A 26,285-nucleotide genomic window follows, 5' to 3' on the forward strand; every position below is an offset into this window, starting at 1 on the left:
CCTTTGAAATATATAGGATTTGTATTTACAGTAGAGCTATCAACATTCTATATATTCATATATTTTCAGTATACCACACTGGTCTAATATTCATGGTGAAACCCAGTAATTGCTATTTGATAGAGGATTTCCAAACAAAAAGGGGTACAATACGTTTGATTAATTATGATTATTGTGTTATACTATTTGTAATGGGCAAATGCACAACTGAAGTAGCATGTACCGTATATTGTTATTTTTCATATATATATTTTTATCAAAAATAAGTTTTGGGTTCAGGCATGTTATTGCTTTAAGTTCGCTCCACATTCTGAGATAAAACTATCACTTTCCTACTACAACAACAAGCTTCAAGAGATTTCAGAACTAAAGAGAAGAAAGAGTAGAAGAGAGTCCAGGGGCAAGATGAATAATAGTGCTTTTGGATAAGTAGGTGACACAGCACTCAACCCGAACTCAGCAAAACAGGCACACAGTACGAACAATGAACACGGGCACAGAAAGCTTACAAAACTCTCCCCAAACCCACATCTGAGAATGGGGTGAGAGAGAGAGAGAGAGAGAGAGAGAAGAGAAGAGAAGAGAGGGCTGACATTGTTTTCCTGTCTCTCACCTTTCAAACATATGTTAACACTGCATAAGCTCTATATTCAGCTTATGCTCAAGACCACAGTGTGGCTGTACACTCCAAACATTCAGATTGTTGCCATCCTTAGGTGGACAAAGAAAAGCACTATTAGAGCTGGATTAGTTTTACCAGAGAAGGTTGTGTAACATCATGTGAAAGGGATTTCACTTGAAAGGTCGTAGCCATGTTTGTGTTAGGTAAAGGGCACCACATTCAATAATTACGAAATTCTCTCTGAAATGATTAATTACAACACTTGATTAAAATAATAGATCTTGTTGCCAATAATTTAAATGGTAATAAAGGGGTGTTTCCTTTTCGGTATATAAGTGTAAGTGAGAGAGACTATGCAGGCTGATTTAAGTTAGCTACCTGACTTCCAATTACAATTAGCGCCTATCAGGACATAATTATGTTTCACAACTGAATGCAATGCATGAGACCACTTAGCCCAGACAGAGTGCTGGAATGAGGGGTGGGACATAGCTGCCATGGAAAAGACCAATGGAAAACTGGCAGAAATTGTTTATAACATGTTTATTCAATGACAAATAATATCTTAATATTTCACAATTAATATTACTATATACTAAAGGTTTGTCTGGATAGATCCAATATAGAGATAAAACTAATCCAGCTCGAATAAGGCCTGAAGGTGGGTTCACACTGTATGCGTTATTTTTTTTTTATTTTGTTTTCAAATGTGCCTGTTTTATTTTGCATGCTATTTTGCTCATTGGATGCCTCCAGGCTCCCTGAGTTGTAAAAATGTTCAACTCCAAGCAGTCAGGCAGCCTCCATCACCAGTGTTTTTCCTGTGCTGGGCCTTCAGTGACATTCTTATGAAAAAGGAATTACCAGCACGAATTGAAATTACAACACAAAAAGCATTCTGGTTTCGTTTAGCATGTTTTTACTAGCAGCATCACATTTGCTAGTTAATAGTAGCGAAACCTTCTGCCTGTACGTATTGAAATGATAGCTTAATAGCACAGCTGACAGACAGTTACAATGCTGCTGTTGCTTGTCAACAGGAAGACAAACAGACAGAAGTGGCAGTCAAAAGAACACAGTGTGGAAACCTAAGAAAAAATGGCTGCCTTGCGTTTTCTCTGCCTTCAGAAAAACGCAGTGTGAACCCCTCTTAGTTGATGCCTTACATGACATGACATTATATGACCAAAGTTACCTCCTACAGCACTTCAGGAGATAGAATTCTGTCTTCTTGCTTTTTCCTGTCCTCTCCCCATCAGTCTGTTTCTCTCCACCACTCTGCTGATCATTTGCGTGCTGGGTTTGAGCCAGGGGCCTGGCAGTAAGGGACTCGTGGCCCCTGAACTGTAGCCCTCATTCAAGTAGAGAGAGAGGCCAGAGATACTGGAGGCTGAAACACTAGCTTCGGAAACACTCACTTCAGATTCGGAATCTGTGTATTCTGGCTCAGGGGACATGAGGAAGGAGAAAGGAGCCTTCTGGGATTCGTAGGCTCCTAGGGACCCCTGTGAGGATCTGCTGTCGCTGAAGGTGCTGAGACTGGATTGCTGAGTGTCCACTTCGCGTTTCCACACTCTCTCTCCCCCCGCCTCGCTCGCCATCACTTGCTCTCTGTCACTGTCCGATTCACCCTCCAGCTCTCGACTGCTGTCTCTCTCGCTCTCTGTCTCGCTGTGTCTCTCTTTTACTTTTTCTCTAAAAAACGTCCTGTCCTCCTTTTCTCCCCACTCTCTCTCCTCCTCCCAGCTTTGACTTGGCGATCTCTGCTTAGGGATGGGTAGATTATGGTTCTCTTTTTGCCACTTCTCTTCTCTTCCAACCTCACTCTCTCTCTCTCTCTCCAGCTTTCTCCGCCTCTCTTCGCTTTTGCTCCTCCTCTCCCTCTCCTGTCGCCTCCTCGCTTTTCCTCTCTCCACTGGCCCATCCTCCTCCTCTTCCTTACTGTCCCCTCTCTGCCTGTTTCTGGATAAGCTGTGCGAGTCTTGGCTCCTCCTCCTGTCCTTTGACCTTCTACCCCTGCCCTCTGGGCTGTCAGGGCTCAGCTCCCCTCCCTGGTCCGTCCCCCACCCCTGCTGTTCTGTCCTCCCTCTCCGATTCTGGCTCCTGCCTGCTTTTGGAGGGCTGGGTGTGGTGTCCAGGTGGCGGCGGCTCACTGCAGCCAGACGCGGCTGCAGGGCTGGGGGCAGGGGGGAGACGGCTGCTCTGTGATCACGGCCTTGAAAGGGGGAGAGACGGAGAAAAAGAAACAGTGGGAAGTGAGAGAAAGTGGCAGGTGACAGAATTTAACTCATGCATGCAAAATATCACATTGCAGCACTGTTACACAGGTAAATTCAAAATATAGTGGACGTGCCAAAATAGTACTCCAGCACTTGCTTTGAGTAGAAATACTGAATTAGTTTTTTCATGGAGGTTCTGTAATATAATTCAAAGGGACTTGAGTGGTCAATTCATAAAGGATAAAATATTTGTGTCGTTTCCCCAAATTAACATAAACAGTCTGTCATGGAAGATCATAGTCTGGATGTTCATGCCAATACAGCACAGAGCTGTGAATAGTAGCAGGTGTCGTTGTTACTAGAGACTGCACCGTTCTGACACTCGGTATCGACATCAATGGGGTTATGTTTGGAGAAAATACTGGATCGAATATAGAAGGGGAAAAAAAGAATGCATCTAATCCAGTCCTGTAACAAACCTAGCCTGAAACAGCATGCACTCACATTGTTTGACGGAATGTTGGTAGCTATGTAGTTCTTCCTGCGGGGTAGTAGTGTGTTTGAGTGTGAGTAGTGTGAGGTGGGAGCTTCAGATTCAGTCAACAGAAAGCTATTAACTACATAAGTACTACTCTGACACTGCAGATTCATACTAGATTAAAGTAGAACATCCCATTGGTAATCACTTCATTTACAGCACCCAGGTAAAACTAATCTAGCTCAAGGGCTTTACATGTAGAGTACTGTGCAGAAGTCAGAGACGACCCTTTCATTGATTTAATTTCCAGTCAAAATGGACATTAAGTACAAGTTATTCATTTTTGATGTCAGAAAAAAGCAGGATACATTTAGCAGAAAAAAACTTTTAACACTATGTGTAATAGCAAATCTCCCATAATATAATTTGTCCACTCTTTTGCAAACTCTACTGCCACTTTAAAGATATGGCAAAAATACAATATCATGATATTTAAAAATGTTGTCATGATACGCAATACATATCACAATATTTCGTTATTGTGGAACAGATACGTTTGATGAAGTAGAACAGACAAAAAAGCCACAGCAATGCCACATTCAAAAGATACTGTCAAAAACTGTGAATATGAATCCATGAACCGGGACTAAATATGATATCTTTATGATGAAACATGCAGTTGCTCAGTGTTCTTTAAGTACTGATCTCCACAATATGCCCAGAAATACTGTGACATCATTTATCATGATAATGCTAAAACTGACATATTGCCCACCCTTAACTGACAATATGTTCCCCTTCAAAGAGACACTAACATTGACACAAGCAATGACCCAAACACACCAGCTGTCCTGCAAATTTCTTTCTCACGTGCATCTAAAATGGCTAAAGGAGATATTTCCGAGGAGATTATATATAAGATCATCCCACTGCATAATGAAGGGGGGTGTCAAAGGAAAATAAGTGAAAAAACAGTTTCCAAAACATCAAAAAAGGATTAAAAGATACAGAGAAAATATAACTCTAAACAACCACGCAAGGATTGGCCTGTGGTCCTAATCTGCTCTGCAGCCCGACCACCAAAACTGTCACCATCAGAGTTTTTAAAGCCTTCATCTTTGAGAGAAAAACAAGCTCCACTTTTGCTTCAGATCTGAAAAAAATTCACAGGTGTTTCCGTCTATCCTTCCACTGTGAGAAGACAAAGTCATGCTATTACTAAGGAAAAGAACGTCTGAGATGTGGATTAAGGTTTTATAGACTGATGAGTCTGAATTTGTAATTGGGATTGCTTGGATTGTTAAAAGCAAAAATGCAACCAAATTCTAGGATTGAACTTAAAAATATCTCTGCAGATTTCTTTGAAAAATTGATGACAAGTTTCCTGAAAAGTATAGAAGCTATAAGAAAGACAAAGCATGGACATACTGAATACTAAAAAATTGATGTTATATTACGTTGTTGAAGCTCCTGTGTAATTTTGTGTTAAATATGTTTTCTGCTTTTGATAAACTTGTACTTAATGGATGTTTCGATTAGAAATTTAAGAAGTGAAAGGGTCGTCTCTGTGCACTGTATTGTATTTTATATATTTTAGTGAATATGTCCCTGTTTTTGGTTGAAACCTTACTGCAGTACTAAAAATCGTCCTACCAGCTGAAGCAAATGCTGCTTGGGTTGCGTTAGCAATATATGGGATAACTTTAAAAAATTCTTTCAACCTGAAATCCATGAATGCCACTAAAATGTTAAACCCAGACAAGAGATGATATTCTGAGAAAACAGTAGAACATTTAAAAGCATGCTGATTCAACCTCCAATAAGCATTCACCCCTCAACCTTTCTGAATATCCCATCTTAATGAACTGCTTCCACGTTCTTTGGATGTACCGTGCCCAACACTTAAACCTAACTCCTGAATAAAGGCCAAGTAGAGCTTTGAAATGCTAAACGAGTCTTTGATGTGCTAATGACTCAGCACAAATTCTGCTGAATACAGGTACATCACTGCTTTGTCAATAAACTGGTACTGGACAAAGAAGGAGAGAACCTTTTTTATGACTCAGGCTGTTGAATGAATATATTACCAATGTACATTATAATAGATGTTTAAGTTATATTTAACTTCGAATTAGTAGATACTTTAAAATATGATTTAACTGACACTGAACAAAATGTGACAAAGATATAAAAGGTAACAGTCTGTATTGAAAACAGCAATGAGCTACTCTGCAACATTTCCTAAGAAATATCCTAAGAAATTGCTTTACTTTTACAGGATGCTACTCCACTCAAAAGTACACATTACCTGTAATACAGCACAGGGACGCTCAATGGAGGGCAACGCATGAGTGACAGAAACAGTAAGACGAGGGGAAAACGCGAGAGCACGCTTAAAGAGTGACATTAGACAACATAAAAAGAGGAGAGATGTAGAGAAAACAGGAAAATGGGAGAACTAACAGGAACGACTACCAACCGCGTGTTCTCGGTCCGCCCGATCACATAAAAGCAAGGCTCGCCCAGCTTGGAGTTGGTCATACAGAGAGAGAGACTTGAAAGCTCCACTGTGTAAAAAAGGAAAAAAGAGAGAAAGAGGAAAGTAGGAAGGTACAAAAATTTCCCCCAGCGTCATGGAAACAGAACAGAAGCATTTAAATGAAGGAAAGAAGAAAAGATATGAAAAGGTCAGGGAAATTAAAAGAGTAGTATAGAATGAGAAAGAAAAGAAGCAAAGGAAGCAGAAGGAGATAAGATGACCCCATCATTTGAAAGATCAAAATAAAAATATGTAAGGTAAAGGGAATCAAAAAAATGTGAATGAAATAAATAAAAATATTAATATCAGGTAAGAAAATAAAGAAAAAGAGAATCCGGAAGAAAAAAAAGCACAAGAAAACAGCTGTTAGTATGATGTTAGTAAGCTTTTAAAGACAGAAAGATAAAACAGAACCTAGAACTGGGAGCTCAGTAACATTACAGCCCTGTTTGTATCAACCTATTATAAAAATCATTTACTCAACTAATGGCCTTTTAAAACATGCACTGTTTTTGAACATCTGATTTCTCTGTGATATATAAGCTGTGACTAATATGCTAAATAAGTTAGGATTTCTGTATAAATGAGTTTATGCTTAGCTCTGTTAATCGTAGCCCTCTCCTCAGTCCAGTCAGCCTTACCATAGTCAGGAACGTATCCGTTGCCCTTCTTCAGGACAAGATGGATCCTTTGGCCAGCGGTCCTGATCTGCTCCACGGCCTGACTGTGGGTCATTCCTGCTGTGCTGTGCCCATTGATCTCCACTAACTGGTCGCTCACCTGAAACATTCATCAGTGTCTCATTGTGTTAAGCATGGAATAAACAAACCTGGCATGTAATTAAGCACCACATCTGTTATAATACAAAGGCACATTTTCAAAACTAGTTTACAGCTTACAGTCTCTGCATAAAACAAAACAGAATTTGTTGTGAATTGATCTATTGGCTGGCTTCACAAAGCACAGACAGACAAAGGGGTCAAAAATTTTCTGTAAATTTGCAAACTTCCTGAACATCTTTCTTTAGTCATTCATCCAGTGAGAACAAACAAACACACATACACAAGTTTATTTTTATACAGTGACAAGATGTGGGGTTATATATGTCCAATATGTATGATGTGACTATATTATATGGTAGTGATATACATGGGATAAGTATATAATATATATGTTTTAAGTTTCTATATGTCATAAAGATTTTCTGAGCCTAACCCTAAAGCTAACCCAAAACTTAACAGAATAAAAGCTTTTTTGTAATCTCACTTCGTAGGTCCTGACACTCTTCTTTACCCTTTATTTCTCTGGGTTTTCTACAAAGTCAAGGCATTTTCATCATAAAAATGTATGAAAGCAACACACGTAGACACACACATACACACACCTGTATCTTGCGGCTGCGTGAGGCTGGTCCTCCCTCCATCAGGCCCAGAACATAAAGGCCCATGTTATACTCACTCCCCCCTCTCAGACTGAAGCCAAAACCAGTGGGCCCTCTCTCCAGATCCACACTGTAGTACCGCGAAGTGTCCTGCTGTGTGAGTGACAGCGAGAGAGAGAGAAAGGCATAGAGAGACAGAGCGACAGAAAGGGTTAGTCTCTGAAAGCCATGTGCTGCCATACCAACTCTAAAAGTAAGCAATAGAGGGTGATATATTGCCTCACCTTCTGTTTAAACCTGTGAGACTTTCGGCTTCTGTAACTGGTATCATAGTCTGAGTTCTCGGAGGAATCTGAGAGAAGGGAGAGGAGAGAGTAGCAAAGAAAACAGAACAGAGGAGGAAAAGGCGAGGAAAGACGAGGAAAGGTGAGAAAGTACAGTATGGTTAAGATTCAAAATATAGAATATGTATGTAAAATGTATCTTTATTCCTGAAACGGTAACCTTAATGTACATTAACGGAATGATATTTTATATCAATAAATTTTGGACTTTTCCTATTGGTCCACTCATCAGGACTCACAAAATATTCACACAATGGAAGAGTATCTAGCATTTTTTAAATGATGTTTCAAATACTACATTGACTTTACATATAAATTAAAGAATAAACATGCATATATCATTTAGCTCTATACCTCTACGTCTGTGGGATTCTAACAGTATGTTAGTGCCGAGCTAACAGTGATTCACATGAACGTGTTGCCCGTTGTACATAAAACGCAGACATTTAAAGCTTGTAAAAGACATTCTATGTTTTATATAAAGTTTGTAACAGATATATTAACATACATTTTACCATGTGCGTAGCATTTCTACCATGACTCTTCTAGTAAAGATCCCAGACACAGAGTGGCTCCTGTTTTCCTTTTCTAACAACTGACTGGACTGCAGTCAGTGACGTATCTAGGCCTAGAGTGACACTTTTTTCAACAAATTGTTCTCACCCAATGTAAATCAAAACATTATTGTTTAGCTCCACTGCCACTGCATTTGTCTTGGTGGCTAATCTGACACATTAGGCCACCAGTTTAGCTAAAGAAAGCCTAACCAATGTGAGAGTTAGCCTGGCTGTATCCAAAAGAGCCAAAAGATTTGCATATACTACTGAGATTAAGGTTAGGGTTAGGTTTAGACACAGGCATAGCAGTATTTAGCTATAGTGATCCAAAGGGCAAGAGGCAATTGACAAAAAGATTTCTACGTGTACCTGGATGTGTTTGTACTGTATGTGTGAGCTGGACTGTGTTAGCACATTTCAGATTTTATTGTCTGTTTCTCATTCAAAGGCCTTGTGTCGTGTGTCTGCTATCACTCACGGGCACTGGAGCGTGGGACGATGGTGAGGCGGAGTGTGTTTCCGGCTCGGCGCAGTATCTGTGCCAGCTCCCTGTGGGGCAGGGTGACCACACTGCGTCCCTCCACAGCCTCCAGCCGGTCCCCTGGACGGATCTGCCCGCTCCGCGCAGCAGGACTGCCCCGACGTACCGTCACAAAACGATGGGGCAGCAGAGACACCGCTGGACATGAAGAGAGAGAGAGAAATATATTGTTTGTTTAGTACAAGCTGAATTTCTACAGCTTTGGCACTATTGTACAAGATAAAGTAATGCCAATGACACAAACTGACCTATCCATGCACAGAAATGTACTGTATAGTAGCAACTGTTGCAAGGTTGGACAAGCTTTACAGAATGTAGAAACAAATCTCATTCAATCTAATCCCAAACTAGTGCACAACAAAATAACTGACTATGCAGTTCAAACTGTTAGAATAAATCGCATGTAGTAGCTTTGTCATGTAATTAAGTTAGGAATCGTTAGCATTAGTCGTCTAGTCTTGATCAGCTACAACATAGCCCAGCTCAATTATGTCCCATTTTACACTGGCAACTCAATATTAAGTAGCTACTTTAAATAAATTGTCCTACTATTTCTCATCACTTTAAATGGCATTTTTGTCAGGGTTCTGTATAGCTTGTCCAACCTTGCAACAGTTTCTACAATAGTACACATCCGTGGGCAGAGTATGTATAGGCCATCTGAGAGACAGACAGAGAAAAAGTAAGAGGAAAAAAAAAAAGAAAAAGTTGAAAAGTACTAAAAAGGTGCAGTTTTAAAGAAGAGGTGAGGCAGATAAGTCTGAATTACAAAAACACATTAAGAACATCATTAGTGCAGTATCCATATTTCAGAGTAGTAATGGAGTTAATCTTCAGTCTGTCACATATCACTTCCAGTGTCTGCCATCACAGGTAATGAACAGACAATTCAGACAAGTCTTAGTGGTTAAGCATAGCTCTAGGTGAGGTGTCAGGAGCATGCTGATGGTAGTGGACTCCTGCAGAGCTCTAATAAACCTGTGGTTATGAACTGTTAGCCCTGGCCCAGGATCAAACCATCAATGCTAATAACTCCAATGTATTGCTGTTTCACTGGCCATGGTCAACCCATCTCAACCCTGCCAGGAGGATATGACTGTGTGTGTGCGTGTGTGTGTGTGTGTGTGTGTGTGAGAGAGAGAGAGAGAGAGAGAAAGAGAGAGAGAAGGGAAGTGGGAGAGATGAGATGAAGGTTTGGATCAATACAAAGCAATACAAAGATTAAAGCACTCAATGATCATGTAATGGCTGAAAGCAAAACACATGGTCATTAGAGCTGACTCCACCAAATAATCTAACTAACAGGGGCTGGCTTGTAGCTGATTCTCCTCTGTCAACCCCTTCTGGTGGGTAGTTGTTTTGGCTCTGACAATGCTCTTTGACTGTAGGCCAATTTGCATTACAAATTGTACATTTGACTTTCTTTCCCTTTCGTCTGAAGTAAAATTCAACTGGACTATCAGGGGTCACAAATTTTGAAAAACCTGCAGCCACACTGGCCCTTCGCGGATGAGACTGGTGACCCCTAGTCTAGACAGTGACAACAGAATATCTCTCATTCCGTGTGTGCTGGTGCAGGAAAACTTGAACATCACTGCGTGAAATCGAGTCCAAAGTTTTTGACTGCCTGGCATCAGTTCTTTTCAGTATCAACTCCTAGCCCAAATGCTCAACTTGTTCAAGCAATGTTTAGTCAAAAAAGTCAAAGCAGGGTTCTTGTGTGGTGCTATCAGCTTAGGAGGTGTCACTGTGAGCACTGGCTCAATTCTCATTGGGGGAGAGGGTAGGTTTAGTTCCTATCTCCCTGATACAGAGCGATGCTAGCCAATGAGAATGAAGCATCGATTTAAAGGTAGTGACACGGCTGCATCAATTTTGTAAAGTTAGGTAACTGATTATATGAGCCTCAATTTCAAAAATGTTGGGACAGTACGAGAAATGCTATTAAAACCAAAAAGGGATTTTTCATACGGGGACATTTTTACTGTATATTGCACGTCTAGCACCTGTACTCTCAGATATTATTCAGTATCAGATTAACACACACCACACTATTACACGCTTTATTTACTGGCTTTTGAACTTTACACTGGTAACAATCTGGACAGTCATTTTCCTTCTTGGCCTGGAGGACACAATGTTCATTATTTGCATGAACTGAAAGGTTGACTTATCAGACCACAATACACATTTCCATTTCAGATGTGCCCAAAAAAGTCAGCAGCATTTTTGGACTGTGACATATGGCTGTGCATAGTGCAGTCTTAACTTGTATTTCTGGATACAGTGACAAACAGCATTTATTCACAGCAGTTTGTAAAATGAGCCCATGTGGTATAATGCATGCTGTATAATGCAGTGTTATCTAAAGGATCAAAGGTCACGGTCAATCAGTTGTGGTTTTCAGCCTTGCCTGTTACACAAAGAAATCTCTTTGGATTCCCTGAATCTTTTAATGATATTGTGCAATATAGGAGGTGAAATACCTTAAATCATTGCAATTACTCATTCAGGAATGTTGTTTTTAAACTGTTGGATTATTCACTAACGCATTTTTTGGCAAAGCGGTGAGCCTTGACCCATTCTTGCTCATTCCTGGATGCTCCTAGAAAAACTCAAGTATGATTGCATTATCTGTTTAAGATATTTGTTGAACATTTTGCAATGTTCCTAGTCTGGCATCCATTTCAGAATAAACATACATTTACCAAAACAATAAATTGATAAGGTAAACCAAAAAAAAACATTTTTTATTGTACTGTCAAATAAAGGCCAGAGTGAATTTACAAATCACTTTTTCTTGTTTTTATTAGCATTTCACCTACCCATCATTTTTGGAATTGAGATTTGTAATTGATCACACTAATATTTAATAAAGTCTGTGTTATATTGCCTAAAATTAATTCTACAAATAAATGGCACTGCAGTGGTATGACACAAAGCAAAATTACTAATAATTACTACTAACTGTCCAATAGTATAAGAGATAGGGGACATTATTACTGTCATCATTACTTATAATTATTACTATTAGGCAGTATTCAATTTGGACTTAGATTATCCAGTTTAGTGAGTAATTTTGATTTCTAAAATCCCCGCCACTGCTACCGTGAAGAAGCTGAAGTAGTGAAGAAGTAAAATGACTCTTGAATACTGGTGAGTGGAAAAAATCCACACTTTCTACATCTCAGGCTGTACACAGGCATTGATGGATAGAATGACAGAAGAAATTAACATTCCCTTGAAGATATGTAAAGAATAAAATAATTTAGAAGTACCCAAGAGTCCTCCCCAGAGCGAAGAGGAGGACAGATAGATAAATGATGGATGGGAGTAGAAAAGTGGGGAGCATTTGAAGGGGATGGAGAGAAAGACAGAGCGTGCCTATGAGAGTGCAATTATTCATCAGCACGGCCAAAAACGTTCTGTCTCTTACTTTCTCTCTCTCTCTCTCCCTCTGCGTCTATCTATGTATCTCTCTCAATGTCAGACTCATTCCTGGGTGGCCTTCAAAGGCATCAGTCATTCGTAGATAGACTGAGAAAGGACCTGCAGCAGAAGCAGAAGGTCTAAAAGGCTTAAGCTAAAAACAGTGAAAGGACTGGAAAATGCAGGAGGAGCTATTTCTCCTGTGTTGGGGCTTAATGTGATTCAAAGTAACAAATTACAGTAATGTGAGTTTTTTTTTCTGTAATGAAGTAGTGTGAAGCATTATAGTTACAGTCACTATAATCACAGTTACTGTATTAATAGGTGTTTTGTTGCTTGTGTTACTCATTATAGTATTATAGTTACAATTACTGTAACCACACTACAGCTACTGAATTAATAGGTCTTTTGTTGCTTGTGTTACTCATGTGTCTCTAAGAGAACAATATTATTTTCGTGCAGTGCATTTAAAATATCAATTTCTTCTATATCAAGTCAAGTCAACTTTATTATCCAGGGAGGAAATCTAGTTAGTCAATGGTGCAAAAACATATGCATATATCCACATAACAGTATTAAAACTAACACCACTACAAACGTAACCCACACAAACAAAGTATATAAAAAACATGAACTATACAGGGTATTTGTGGCTGTCTATGTATGTGCTAGCAGCAACTGCTTGTAGTGCAAACACAGGAAGCACCTGAAACCTGGCAAACAATCTAATCACGCTAATATGAAACTGATAAACAAAGACTCCCTTACTGAGGAGGACCTCAACTACACAGACTTGATTTTCATTCAGGAACATCTCTGTTAGCTTTACAGAGATTTATTCAGCTGTTTTTGAACAGTTTCTACTGTCTAGTTTCTCTGTACATCATTTTAATCAAGAATAACTGGCGATCTGTTCAGAGCAGAGGAGTTTTAGAGAGTAACACAAAAGTAATGAGTAATGACAACAACAACAACAACAATAACTTAATGTACTTTTTATACCAGTGGCAGATCAAAGTTTAAGTGGTTATTTAAGTTTTAACAGTATTAGAAAAGTTAGATTTTCTTTTATTTTAGTTGGGTGATAGTAATATAAAAAACAAAAATTAACAAATGAAAGTCAAGTTTACTAATTAAAATCATGTGAAGCAATAATAAAGCTCAATTTAAAAAGACAAATACAAAAACTGGAAAAAAGTGGAAATTGAATTCTTGTTGCTCAGAAGTGTGTACTGAACTTGACTGCCTAATAAAAGGTGAAATTGAGTTCCACAGTGCAGAAGCATAATACAGAGAGCAGCCTCTCCCTGTTTTCTGTATTTTATGGAAGGTATTTGCAGAAGGCCAGTATCTGCAGATCTGGAGATTTATGTTGGAACATAAAAAGACAAATTTCTCTGAGTTATGCAGAAGCTTTAAAAGCTAATAAAATAATTTAATATATCTTAAAAGATGCTCTTTCAGGCAGCTTTTCAGTCTAGTTCTTTCTGAATGGAGTGACAGGCACTGTTTTTTTTGTTTTTGTTAGGATCTGTGCTGCAGCGTTTTGTGTAAGTTTTAGAGGATGTCTTTTTTCTTAGGAAGCCAGTAAAAAGAGAATTACAGTAAAGCAATACAGTATGACAAATACATGGGATAGAAAATGCAGAACTTTAGCAATGTTTTTCAAATTATGAAAAAGCTACTTTATTATTAATTCCTTTACAGTTTGAGAAAAGTAATTAGTGATGTGCAATGGAATACTTCAGTAGCTACCCCAACAAGCAGTCTCAGAGCTCAAAAGGAGACATTCATATTAGGCAATCCAGCTAACTGAGAAATCTGACCTTGTGAAATAACCCTCCAGATCTATGATGCACACTGAGTAGAGACGTTCCAACAAACACCAGGTCAATAATTCTTATTTTCAAGGATTAATCTACCTTACAAATGTGTTCCTTCATCGCAGCTGTTGCAATGTTGGACAAAGTTTATAGAAGGTTACCAAAAAATTCAATTCAACCTAATGAGCCATTGTAGCACATGACAACAACTATAAAATGCCTACGTTTAGAGTGTGTCATTTATTCAAATGATTCATTTCATATCCATATGGCAGGCATGGCAGCAAATTCTGTATTTTTGTTGTTTTCAACATGGCTAGATTTGATCTGCCAAAACAGTATTCTGTAGCCCTTTAAACTAGAAACTCAACATTAAGTAGTACCTGTAAACAAATGCAGCAAATATGAATAATCCACATATTTTGAAAAATAAAATTGAATGAGATTTTTGCCAATGTTCTGTAAAGCTAGCCAGAACATGCAAAGGTCAGTTACTAGAGAGTCTAACAAATACATCATTTTCTTTGCAAACAGTTTTTTAAACTTTCCACTTGTAGCACCAGGGTTACTGTGCATTCTCTAACTTCTCTTAGTTTGGCTTGGCTTGTCATGAGTGGCAGCTAGGATGAAAATGCTAAAGTCACATGTACGTGCACAGACTGTTGGTCTGATATGAGTCCAATGCTTCTGTCCCCAAATTAAACTCAATATGACTCTCTCCATTAGTGCGTGCCATTAACGCAGAACAGCAAGTCGTCCTGTGCTGACCTACTTAGGAACACACACACACGCTCTGTCTCTTGGGGCCAAACTCTCAGTGAGCAGAGATCTTCATTGATGTTTAATGCTGACTAGCTCACTTTATCTCAAAGGGAAATATTCATGCTAAACTTTCAGAAGAGACAACAGTACTAAACTGTATTTCCTCCTGTCTCTCGCTAGCCCAGGGGCTATTCTATTAATGGTAGCAAACTCTCCACTATCTAACATGGGGTTCCATTAGCCCAGTGGACTGATGCTGTGGTTTGATCTGATTTAATGCTAACACTGCAGTCTCACTACTTCTAAACTCTAGAAGAGGTTGAGAGACCTCCTTTCACAATTAATTGACCATTATACCAGAAAGTCACAATGCTGTTAAAAAGGTACAGTATGAGTTTTGATAAATTTGCATAATTTTGACATTCAGAGAATGCTCACCTTTAAACAAAGCCAGCTATTAGACTGAGCATGTTGTTCTGATCAGACTCGCAAATTCAACTAAAGAAAAAACACATTTTTGGGTTTTCTGGCACAGATTTCTCACCTCAGGTTCTGAAGTGTTCTCCATTTACCTCTTTTATGCAAATTTTGAAAATGTGCTAAAAAATGTCTGAATGGACAAAAAAAAGCCTTAAGATCACAAAAAAACACATTTTTACACTTCAATGAGTTAGGAAAGTGTTGGAAATGGTGGAAATGGTGATGGACATGAATAAAAGGTGACATTGCAGAAGCAAAAGTCATATGTTCACTCTCCAACTGATGCCAAATATAATGGCAGATCAAAATAATAGACCGCATGGTGCCATTATTATTTTAATATTTAGTACGGTAGTGTGCAAACTGTGACACAGCCATCAGTGATACGTCTGGACTGACGTTCCCAGGGGTTTGGTGGGCAATGGTGAAGTGGGACCGCAACCTCATTAAAGGGCCACTACCTGCTTCGCTTGGTGTCTGTTAGAGCTACAGCCCTGAATAGTTGACAGAGGGCTGTCAGAATAAAAATTCAAAGCCCTCTATGTACGGTGAGTGAGACTCTTGTCTTGTGCCATACATTGCAAGAATATGATGTTATCTTTGGAAATTTGCTCATAAGAGTGATTGGAAACACTTCTTTTACTGACTTTTTGGAAATTCGCTTCAAATTTGCAAAACATTTAAATAGAAACTCTGCTAGTGTGGTTCATATCTCCTTCTTAAACTTACATGATCTTCTCAAACCATCCTCATGTACAATTTCTTGGGTCTTGCAGGGGTGGGTGACAATATCATAATAAATGATGTCTTGATGATACCTAAGTTATCATGAGGGCTTTAAAAACAATAACCAGCTGCATGCTTCATTAAAAAGAAATTTTAAAGGGGCTTCTATGTGGAGTAGTTTCCAATTTATCAAGTTCAAGTATTGTATCAGACTTCAAGTAGTGTGGTATTATATTTTGCTATACTGCTCACTTCTAGTGTTTTGCTGCCTGATCCATCTTTGCTTCAGCTTCATTTCTCAGACTCATCACAAAATGTCTCATAACGAGGCTTCACCTTTCATATTCTCCAACTTTTACCGAGGAGCGTGCTGACCTAAAAGTTCCACTTTTGCTTCATGTGTCCATAAAGCATACAGACCTCATGTGGATCATCCAGGTGCTTTGTGGGCGGTCGGAGATAAGTGTTCATTTGTCTCTTAGTCAGTAGCCGTTTCTGCCTCAGTAACTGTGTCTACCTTTCTACTCAGCCTTGAATTCTGTTTCGACCCGTGTCTTATTTTAGGACCATTCACCTTAGTCTGCAGACATTTTTCTACACCTCTATAAGTTTTAGAAGCTGGTTGCATTTTCTGCTTCTCACAATCCAAAAAATGGAAGACAATGTAGACTCATCCGTCCACATACCTTACTCCACATTTCACATGACACAGTCTTGGTGTTCGATGTACTTTATTGATCCTACAAGGTTAATTTGTCATTTTGCTAACTATTCCCAGTCTGCGAGCAGCACAAATTCAGTGCAAAATTGTCTGTTTCCTTTTCTCAGTAAGGGCTTCTTAACAGCTAATCACCCTTTCAGACTCATTGCGCTGAGTTGTCTTCTCGCAGTGGAAGGATGGACAGAAACACCTGCAGATACAGTAGATACAAAGTAAGAGTGGAGCTTGATTTTGTCCTCTGTCTAAAAAATGTAAAAAGTACTGTTTATCTGATGGGGTTTTTGGTCGTCTACCAGGTCTTGCACAGTTGTTAGGAGTCCCATTTTAACAATTTTTTGTCCAGATTTTCCTTTGACTTTCTTCTTTCTTATACACATAGATTATCTTATATCTGATCTCCTCAGAAATATCTCATTGAGTCATTTTAGACGCACATGAGTAAGAAATTTGCGAGGTAGCTAAGGTGCGCTTGGGTAGTTGCTTGTGTGAATGTTAGTGTCTCTCTGAAGGGGAACCTAATGTCAGTCACTCCTTTGGGAAAGTACAAGAATGGAGGAGTTAAAATAGCAGTAGCTGCACAGAAGTAAAGAGTAGACAAATTAATGTTGGAGGCTTTTCTGTTAAATTTATTGCTTTTGGAACAAACCTTGTTCATGGAGTGAGATTTTATAAATTTCTAAGTCATTTTTGACCATTTCTGTAGGCCAATTTGTCATGAAATTGAAATTGACACAATGTTAAAGGCAGTTGTCATTTTAAAATTATGTAAAAAAAATTACATACAACAGAAAAGGAGACACAAGATTTCGTTCTGCAGTAACAATATGTTTTCTGCTTATTTTCTGACAGTGAAAAATAAATAAAATGTACTTAATTTGACTGGAAATCAAATAAATGTAAGGTTTATGACTGTTGTGCTGTATTGTATAGTTTTTATGAAAAAATACCTTTTAAAATAAATTTAAATATTATAAATAGTCTGTTTAAAATGAGATGGTTCCATAGTCTCAGAGATAGAGAGAAAGACCCAGATAGAAACAGAGAGATGCAGCAGTTGGCTGCAATCCTGCCACTGAAATCATTAGTTTTCTAACAATGCTGCAACCAGCATGACTCACACTGTTACTGCCCCGGGAAACACACAAGCTCTATAGCAGTAAAATATGGTGATGTCTATATCTATATTTCTCTCTCTCTCCTATTTGTGTTTTTTTTTTGTTGTTGACCCATCATCCTTTGTTTTGCAATGCTTTGTTGCTTCAGTACATTTAGGTTAATAAAAGAAAGAAAGCCAACACAACCATTAAGCCCTAAGGAAAACTATCTCTTCAAACTTTTTTCTCTTTCCTTTCTCTCCCCATCTGTCCCCTCCTCTTCTCTAGCTCTCTCTGTCATCCTTGTGTGACCCTCTCTTTCTTCCCTGTACTTCTCTTCTTCTCCTCTTTCCCTGCTTGGCACCTGTCCGTCCTTTTGTTTCGTTTTTAAATCTTACTGACAATTCTCTCCGCATTGTCTCTGTGCCACTTATCACTCACTCACTCTATCTCACAGTACGGTGGGTGCTGCTGTGTCTCAGAGGTTGAGCCGGAGTTGTTATATAAGCCATCAAACATGGTAAACAGTGCGCGCATACAGAATGCAAGCTCATCCGTCTATAAAGCCAAGCTGACATTTAAACTTGCACGCTGTCCTCTGTTCCGTCCCAAACAATACACTCAGCATGTCCACTTGGATAGCTTCACTCAGCTGCCATATGCAACACTATCAGAGGGCCTGTACTTCAGAGTTAACAAAGTTTTACTTTGATTCAGAACTGGACCATTAACAGTTACTAACAGACAAAAAACAAATCTCAGCTTATAGAGATGCAGGTAAAATGGGCCTAAATACCATCTTTGTTTTCATATATGACACAAATCTGTTTGTTGTGTGGTGTTGTAAACAGCTACAGCAAAAACACAGTTCAATCAGATGTTTTTGTTTTCAATTTGGGCCACTTTCACACGCAGTACTGAAATTTGACTCATATCCAATATGTTGCCAGTACCTAGTAGAACCGCTCTGGCTGAAATTTACATTTACATTTAATACATTATATTGCCAAAAGTACATGGACACAGTTTGAGATATTTCAATCACACCAACTGCTAACTACTTATGCCATCTCCATAGGATGCCACCCTTCCAACAAGTCATGTTTGTCAAGTCCTGCTAGAGCTGCCCTAGGTAACAGTAAGTGCTGTGACAGTGCAGTAGAAACAACTAGGAACAACAATAAGTCAGTCATGTAGTTGTAGGCCACACAGGCTCAAAGAATAGGACTGCATATAAAAATCCAAACTGCCTCTGGAAGCAATGCCGTCAAAAGAACTGTTCATCAGAAGCTTCATGGGTTTGGTTCCCATAGCTGAGCAGCTGCACCCAAGCCTGAGATTACCATTTTCAATAAAGGTGACCAAACATCCCTGTTTTGTTGGCCTGTCCCCAGCTGGAGGTGTCTCCAGAAATGTCCTCGTTTCTAACTATGAATTAAAAACACACCAGAAAGTCCTAAGAAAGACCTGCAGCAGAGCAGATGGGCAGACGTCTTGCATTGTGCTTGTTTTGGCCAACAGAGGGCTGCTGCTATCAACTAACCACTTCTACCATTTGCTTGCTTAGTTTTAGAGAATACTGCTGTGGGGTTACCTGACTACCAGTTGATAGGTAGACTTGTATTAAAAACATCCATGAATGGAAAATGACTGTGTAGGCATACAGTCTACTTACATGCAATCTACAAATGGTGCATAATTTTTTTAAACTGAGTCACTTTTTCATCCATCCATTAATATATGACATATGGCATATGTTGACAGCAGCCGTCTCTGTCTCTTCAGAACTGGAGTTAGCCCAGGTGTATGTTTAGGGTCTGGCTATTGGGCTATAGTCACAGGTCCTTTCCTGTAGCCACAAGTCTTTTTTCTGTAGTCACGGGTCTCATTTTACTGCCATAATGGTACCCAATTTTATCACCATAGTTTATTACAGTACAACAGTTACATGGTCAAAATACATAAAAACTGGAAATCTCCCCCTTTTTTATTTCATAGATAAAAACATTGAATATTTTAATGGTATATTGACCAGCAAACTGGAAATGTCCCGGGTTTTCATTTCAGAAATCTTATGTTTAATTCCAAGCGCACGTTATTCATGCTGTCACAGACACAATGTCTTTTCTCAATGCTGCCGGAAATGATGTCATGTTGGTCTGTTCAATCTGAACTAATTTCAACACATTGTAACTTATGCAGAAGTTAAATTCTAGATGTTCTTGGAGGGTCTGATCTATTGTTGTACATGGGACATATATGTTCATTTACTTGAGCTAGCTTTGGTTCTAATGCTCGAACTGGGCTTTTAATACTCTTTTCATATTAAATCTGACCTCACACACATAAGCGCGCGCACACACACACACGCACACACACACGCACACACACACACACACACACACATACACTTACTAGGCTTAGCCTTGATACACTGGACTACCTTCAAGCGCAAAGTAAGCTATGGATTTAAGCCGAAGCATGTGCAAAGCACAAGACACGCACAAACACACACACACACACACACAGAAACACACACACACACACACACACACACACAAACACACACACAGCTATTTGCATCAGAGCCTGATTAACAGTGCTGGTAGTAATTAAAATTCAGTAGCAGCAACAGTCCTCCTCCCATCTCACCATCATCATCCTCTTCATCATAATAAAAGCGCTCCACAACTGAAACACACAAGTTAGCACAGTAATACTGGCTGGTTTAGAAAACCACACATATAAGTGCAATGTGAGAGACAGGGAAAGAGACAGAGAGAGAGAAAGAAAGAGATTACTACATACTACACTGCATACATGCACTCAGGCTGTATTTGAATGCTGCTGCTACACTTGTACAAAAATGTCATAGCATAATTATGCATGACTGTGCTAAACTGCCAGTTGCCTCTTGCTTTCAATGTAGCACTTTAATTGTTATTTAAATAGGCAACTGATTTGAAACTCAAGTTTGGCTCATTATAAAACAAAAACGTTGTTCATACCGGAGGTTTGGCGAATAAAAAGTAGTGTTAAAAAAAAGGGTGAATTGGCTGCATAGAAATCGGAATCAGCCATAAAAATTTAAACAATCATTGCATTTTTAATCCTCAGTAGTGTACATGTATTAGACCTGCCCTGGACTACATTGTTTTCATTTATATAACTAATGATGCAACATTATTATAGAGGCATTCTATTGTAAAAGTTGCACTTATGTTATTCGTCATGTTATACAATTTTTTTTAGAACTCATGATTTTGCATCCTTTTTGTATTTTTCATCATTCTTGCACTGCAATACCCAGCATGCATTGTAAAGAAAAGAAATATTCCATACAACCACTGAGAATCCCTCAGTCCAATATTCGAATAATGTATTGACTTGAAAACTAATAAATACAGGTGTGCTTTTTGGCTTTCTAGCAGTAATGCTAGCTATCTGGCTTCCTTCTTCAGTAGCCTGTTTGTGGAAAAAGCAGCCCTCCAAAAGAGCTTGTAGTAAACAATGTACTACAATGTACTTGTAGTATACATGTACTACTATTATTACTACAGACTTTTTGTATTACTATTGTAAACTTGTTCATTACAGCAACTAGTGATGTTTGCATTATAAATCAAGGCTCAAATTCAAATTGATGCATTTTTCATTAGATGTCAGAAGTTGAACGCACACAGATCTCTCCATCACACACACACATAAACAAAAACGCTTATCCATGCTGCAGTGTGCTGTCTCAGGGCCTAACACATACTGACCCATAAAGGGAGCTCATGCTTTTTAAAGCCCTCACCAAAAGCACAAACCAAAGCTGGCTGGGACATTAACCATGACAGCACCAAGTACAGATGCTTTTTCTAGCTTAGTTCTATACAGAAAGAGCACAGGGCTGCAGTGCTGTAGACATTATGACTTTTGAGAAGACTATATTTCATGGGTTGATTCATAAAACTAAACACACTGTAAAAAAATCGTTCATCAGTTCAACCTAAATAATTACTTCATATTCAAACTAAACAAATTCGTTGAATGAACAATTCTTCCAAGCACTTTTTTTGAGTTAAAAAAAAAACTACTTCCCACAAATCCACATCAGGTGACATGTGGCTTGAAATTTACACCAAGAAAAGCAGTCAATCTAAAGTCTTAAAGATAAACAGACCAATGCTAATCACCTGTTTGCACCTCAGTTAATGTTACTAACCTAGTCACGTCACAGCTTATTTCACCTTTTAGCTTGAAAACAGCAGGTTTAGCTGATACCAAACACTAAATTCACAAAATGAAGTTAGAAGTTTTATTCCATTAAATCTACATGAGTAAAGTGCAAAATGAACTTGAGTTTTTTTTTTTGTTCATCTGTGCTCTCCTGCATCGCTCCCTATGTGCTACAGCTGCACTTTGTACTGTCTGCTATCTGGTGGCAGAGAGCCTCTGCTGCTACAACACAGAGCTTTTCATCTAGTGTGCGGTAGCTTTTAGATGCCTGCACCAGTCTTTCTACGTTTATTTCTTTGGACTAAACAATATAATGTTACAGAGGAGCTAGTTTGCATATCAAAAATCCTAATTTACTACCCAATTTTTAACGTTCATGACTTCAAATATCCAAAACTTCTCTGACTCATTCCTAAAACACTCACAATACTTACATTAATTAATTAATTACAGAACTACACCATTAGTACACAGTGGTAATATTGCATGTGTGGCTGGTATTGATTAGCCTATAATAGCATGGTGAGACAGTGAATGCAGTAGGCCTTCTGTTGGAACAGTCAGAGGAGGGAATCCCCATCAAAGGCCCTTGGTGATGTGTGCTTGTAAGTGTATGAGTGAGGTCTCTGTGATATAATTTCTTAAACCTTTACATATATTTCTCTTCAGACAGTAAACTTACAAACAGATAATAATATTAAAACAAGAATCACTGTCATGAAAACACATGCTGCAATGCACCCAACAAATGTTTATATCAACCACAGACAAGGTGTAGTTAAATGTCTTCATATTCAAGCTTTTTCTTAGTTCATGTTTTAGATAAAAGAACCTTGGCAAATCATGAAATGCATCCCTTAAGTGTGTGGTCTCATAAATGCGAGCAGACCTCACACTTATACTGCATGTTGCTACAGAGGTCTGCACTGAAGCTACAGCATCACCAGGCTCAAGTCTACTGGGAAATTACAGCAATTACAGCTCCTCAGCTACTGGCAGAGGAAAGAAAGCAGAAAAACATGAAACAAGAGAAGACATATAGTTACGTTTGGATTCCTTCACACTTTTCAGGGCTGACTGCAGTCTTTCCAACATGGCTCAGCGTGTGTGTGGCAGGGTCCTGATGCTAGATCACACTCCTCTTAAATCCCAACACATGTGAGAGCAGTCACATGGAAAATGCCGGCCAGCGCAAGAGAACGAGCGCAGCGTGTGTGTGAGCAAACAAGTAAACAAAATTTCAGAAAAAAGAAAAAAGGAAAGAAAAATAAAAAAACAAAAACAAAGCATGCCTCCGTCTCTCACTGAGAGAGCTGCTCAAGGTAGCGCGCTCATTTTTATCTTCAGCATCTGAGAGCAGATGAGTGAGAGAGAGAGAGAGAGAGAGAGCGGGCGAAAGGCAGACGGTCAGAGAAGAAGGAGGGAGTAAAGACAGTGAGGTAGAGAGAAAGAGTGATGGGAGGAGCGAATGAGGGTGAGCGAGAGGAAGGAAAGAGAATGTTTAAAACCACTGCAGAGCGAGGGAGGGGGGTGATGGGAAAAACAGAGAGAGGGGAAAATAAGAGAGAGGGAGTGAGAGAAGGACAGGAGAGAAGGGGAAATGAGAGAAGAGGAAGAGAGAGAGAGAGAGAGAGAGAGGGAGGGAGGGAGAGAGATGGAGTAGATGTGGATATGTATAAACTGATGCAGAAAGCAGATGAGAGGATGAGGGAGGATGTACCTATGAGTGTAATCTGGCTTTGGCGCTGTAGACGCATGCTGGTTATGCCAACAGAACAAATTGAATTGCAGTGGGGGCTCATAACAGGCATGATCCCTCCTCACTCTGTGTGTGTGTGTGTGTGTGTGTGTGTGTGTGTACTTTTAGGATTAAAGCACACTACAACTCGTAGTGCTGCAACTCAGAAATTACATTTTAGTATGTGCTTGTGAGCTATCCCAAAGTGAAAACTGACCATCCTAAATATTAAACTGCTTTGTTTACATTACATTTTTCTCTTAAAATCTGGAACTACCATAATACTGATTCCCAATAACAACAAATGTCAGATAGGAGCACACAGAATATATGCTTAGCACACAATACATATAAACACATCTATAATGCATAAATACATTTATGTGTATATGTATGACAGCATTTTATCCAGGGCTAGAAACGTTCAGGCTTGGGGGCAATCCTTGTCTGCTTCTGGTGCCTGTTCACATTAAAATAAACCTTAAAAAAGGCCTTTCCATTCACAGATGTCTATAATCAACAAATTCATGCTAGTGCATTTCTTGCATTCTATGTTTTTTTGTCTTAGAAGCTTAACTTTACCTTATATCAGAGGTCTCTAACCTTAACCGTCTGGGGTCTAAAGGCATCTTGTTAATTTCATCTTAAAAGCACTGGCATATAACATGAAACCAATATGTTATTATCTTCGCTGTTACTTTCCAAAACTGCTGCGGCAAATTCAAACATTTTGCTCACCATTTCACGTGTCTCTGATGTGGACTTAATGAAGAATGAAGGGTTTCCGTCGTGATGGGTCAGTCCTTAGTGATTTCCTGAGTGTCTATTAGTCAGTTTCACACAAAATGTAGATGGACACACGAATCCACCAATTACACACGGTGAGAGGCAGATGACGTGTATCTCAACCCATCTTCATAGCTTCAGAACTTTGGATCTAAGTCCCATACAATGCAGCGGTAAAATGGAATGGAAAGGGCGCCTCTAATCTCAAAATGTTTGAACCATATTTCTGTGCTGTATAATCACAAAGATGTTCCAGATTAAATCGTGCTATATTTAGAGTGGGTCATAATTTTATGACTACATTTTACAGATATTAAGTGTTATATTAATTTGTTATATTAACTTTACAGTTAATCATGCATAAAGTGCCCAAAAATGTTTTGAACATTGTCCTATATTCTATTTTTATTGTTCATAGAAGGATGAGATGGTATTAGCATAGACTCTTGGTGTGCTGGTGTATAGATTTAGCTTTAAAGGGAGGGTCAGTGATTTTCAATTCACTTTCTTGGCAAAATGTTCTTCACATTCCAGCAGGTATCAATACAACAATCAGTCTCTGCAAATAGCAGAAAAACCAAATAAAGTAGACCACCCAACGTTCAACCAACCACATAAAGGAGGCGCATCTACATGCCTGTTAATCATAATCATATTGTGTGTTCACAGCATAGCCTTGCCATATGGCTAGTCGTGATAAGACTCAATGCGACAGCTTGTTAGGTCTTCAAAGAAACAATGGTAAAGAAAAAAACACCAAAACTGCCAATTTCATCTCTACCTATAACCTCACACTGCCAAACAAAAGTGAAATAAAAAGAAAATGACAAATCAGAGCAACAAGGGTGAACATCAGTGAGGCTTTCCAACGCAGGACAGAGAAGCAGGAGTTGAACATGAAGAGTGATGCCAACCTTGCTCTATAACAGATACATAGGAATTTATTTTTCATAGCACATTTTGTTCTAAACTGTGTAGCTGACATGCTGTGCTGTAGCGCTAGTAAGTATTAAAGATAGGAGGGCTTCAAGAAATTTAGACCAACAAGAAGAAATTAAGAGAAGCATACCAGGGCACCTATAAAAGGGTTCCTCGAATCATATAGTCACCCAAAAGCAAAATCTGGAACCAGCTCACTCCAGCTCAACTAGCTCACAATCTACCTACTTTTTTTAAAAAAAGGAATTCTTGTTGCTTGATTTTCACTGAATTCGTGTTCATTTGTACATTTCTAATGTTATAGAGATGTCTACTATCAAAATAACACTTACAGAATTCAATTTCAGACTTAGTGAACATTTTATATCAGAATATATACATTTGTAAGTATACCAGAAGTGTGAATGTTAGTTTTATTTTCATGTTGAGGAAACACTATTAAGAACACACGGGACTGAAACGTGGGGCCAGGATCACAGAGTTTCCAAGAAAATTTCTGTAAGAGAACACAGGAACATAGGACCCCAGGAACACAGGGCCTCAAACACAGGACCCTGGGAATTTTGGATCCTGAACATAGGATCCTGGGAAAACAAGACAGTGAACATAGGACCTGGGAATACAGAACCCTGGGAACTCAGAGCCCTGAACTCAGGACTCTAGGAACATAAGGCCCTGAACATAGAACCCTGGGAACACAGGGCCCTGAATATAGCACCCTGCACACCTGAACCTTGAACCTGAACACATTGTCATGAAAACATAAGGCCCTGAACATAAGATTCTGGTAAGGCCCTGAACATATAATCAATGGGAACACAGGGTCCTGAACATAAGACTCTGGGGACAGAGGGCCCTAAACATAGGATTCTGTGAACGTAG

General features: G+C 39.0%; 1 protein-coding gene across 1 annotated transcript in view; it reads right to left on the reverse strand.

The window, feature by feature from the left end:
* Positions 1–467: 467 nt before the first annotated feature.
* The window catches only part of LOC118813629 (membrane-associated guanylate kinase, WW and PDZ domain-containing protein 3), a 92,646-nt gene continuing 66,828 nt past the window's right edge, over positions 468–26,285 (reverse strand). Inside the window, exons 14-18 of the mRNA XM_036579069.1 lie at positions 8,619–8,819; positions 7,524–7,591; positions 7,243–7,392; positions 6,500–6,638; positions 468–2,837 (exon numbers count right to left, since the gene is read on the reverse strand). Coding sequence (XP_036434962.1) covers positions 1,831–2,837; positions 6,500–6,638; positions 7,243–7,392; positions 7,524–7,591; positions 8,619–8,819 — 1,565 coding nt within the window. The 3' untranslated portion in view covers positions 468–1,830. The remainder of the gene's footprint in view (positions 2,838–6,499; positions 6,639–7,242; positions 7,393–7,523; positions 7,592–8,618; positions 8,820–26,285) is intronic.

The sequence above is a fragment of the Colossoma macropomum genome, unplaced genomic scaffold (genome assembly GCF_904425465.1).
Source record: "Colossoma macropomum unplaced genomic scaffold, Colossoma_macropomum, whole genome shotgun sequence".
NCBI lineage: Eukaryota > Metazoa > Chordata > Actinopteri > Characiformes > Serrasalmidae > Colossoma > Colossoma macropomum.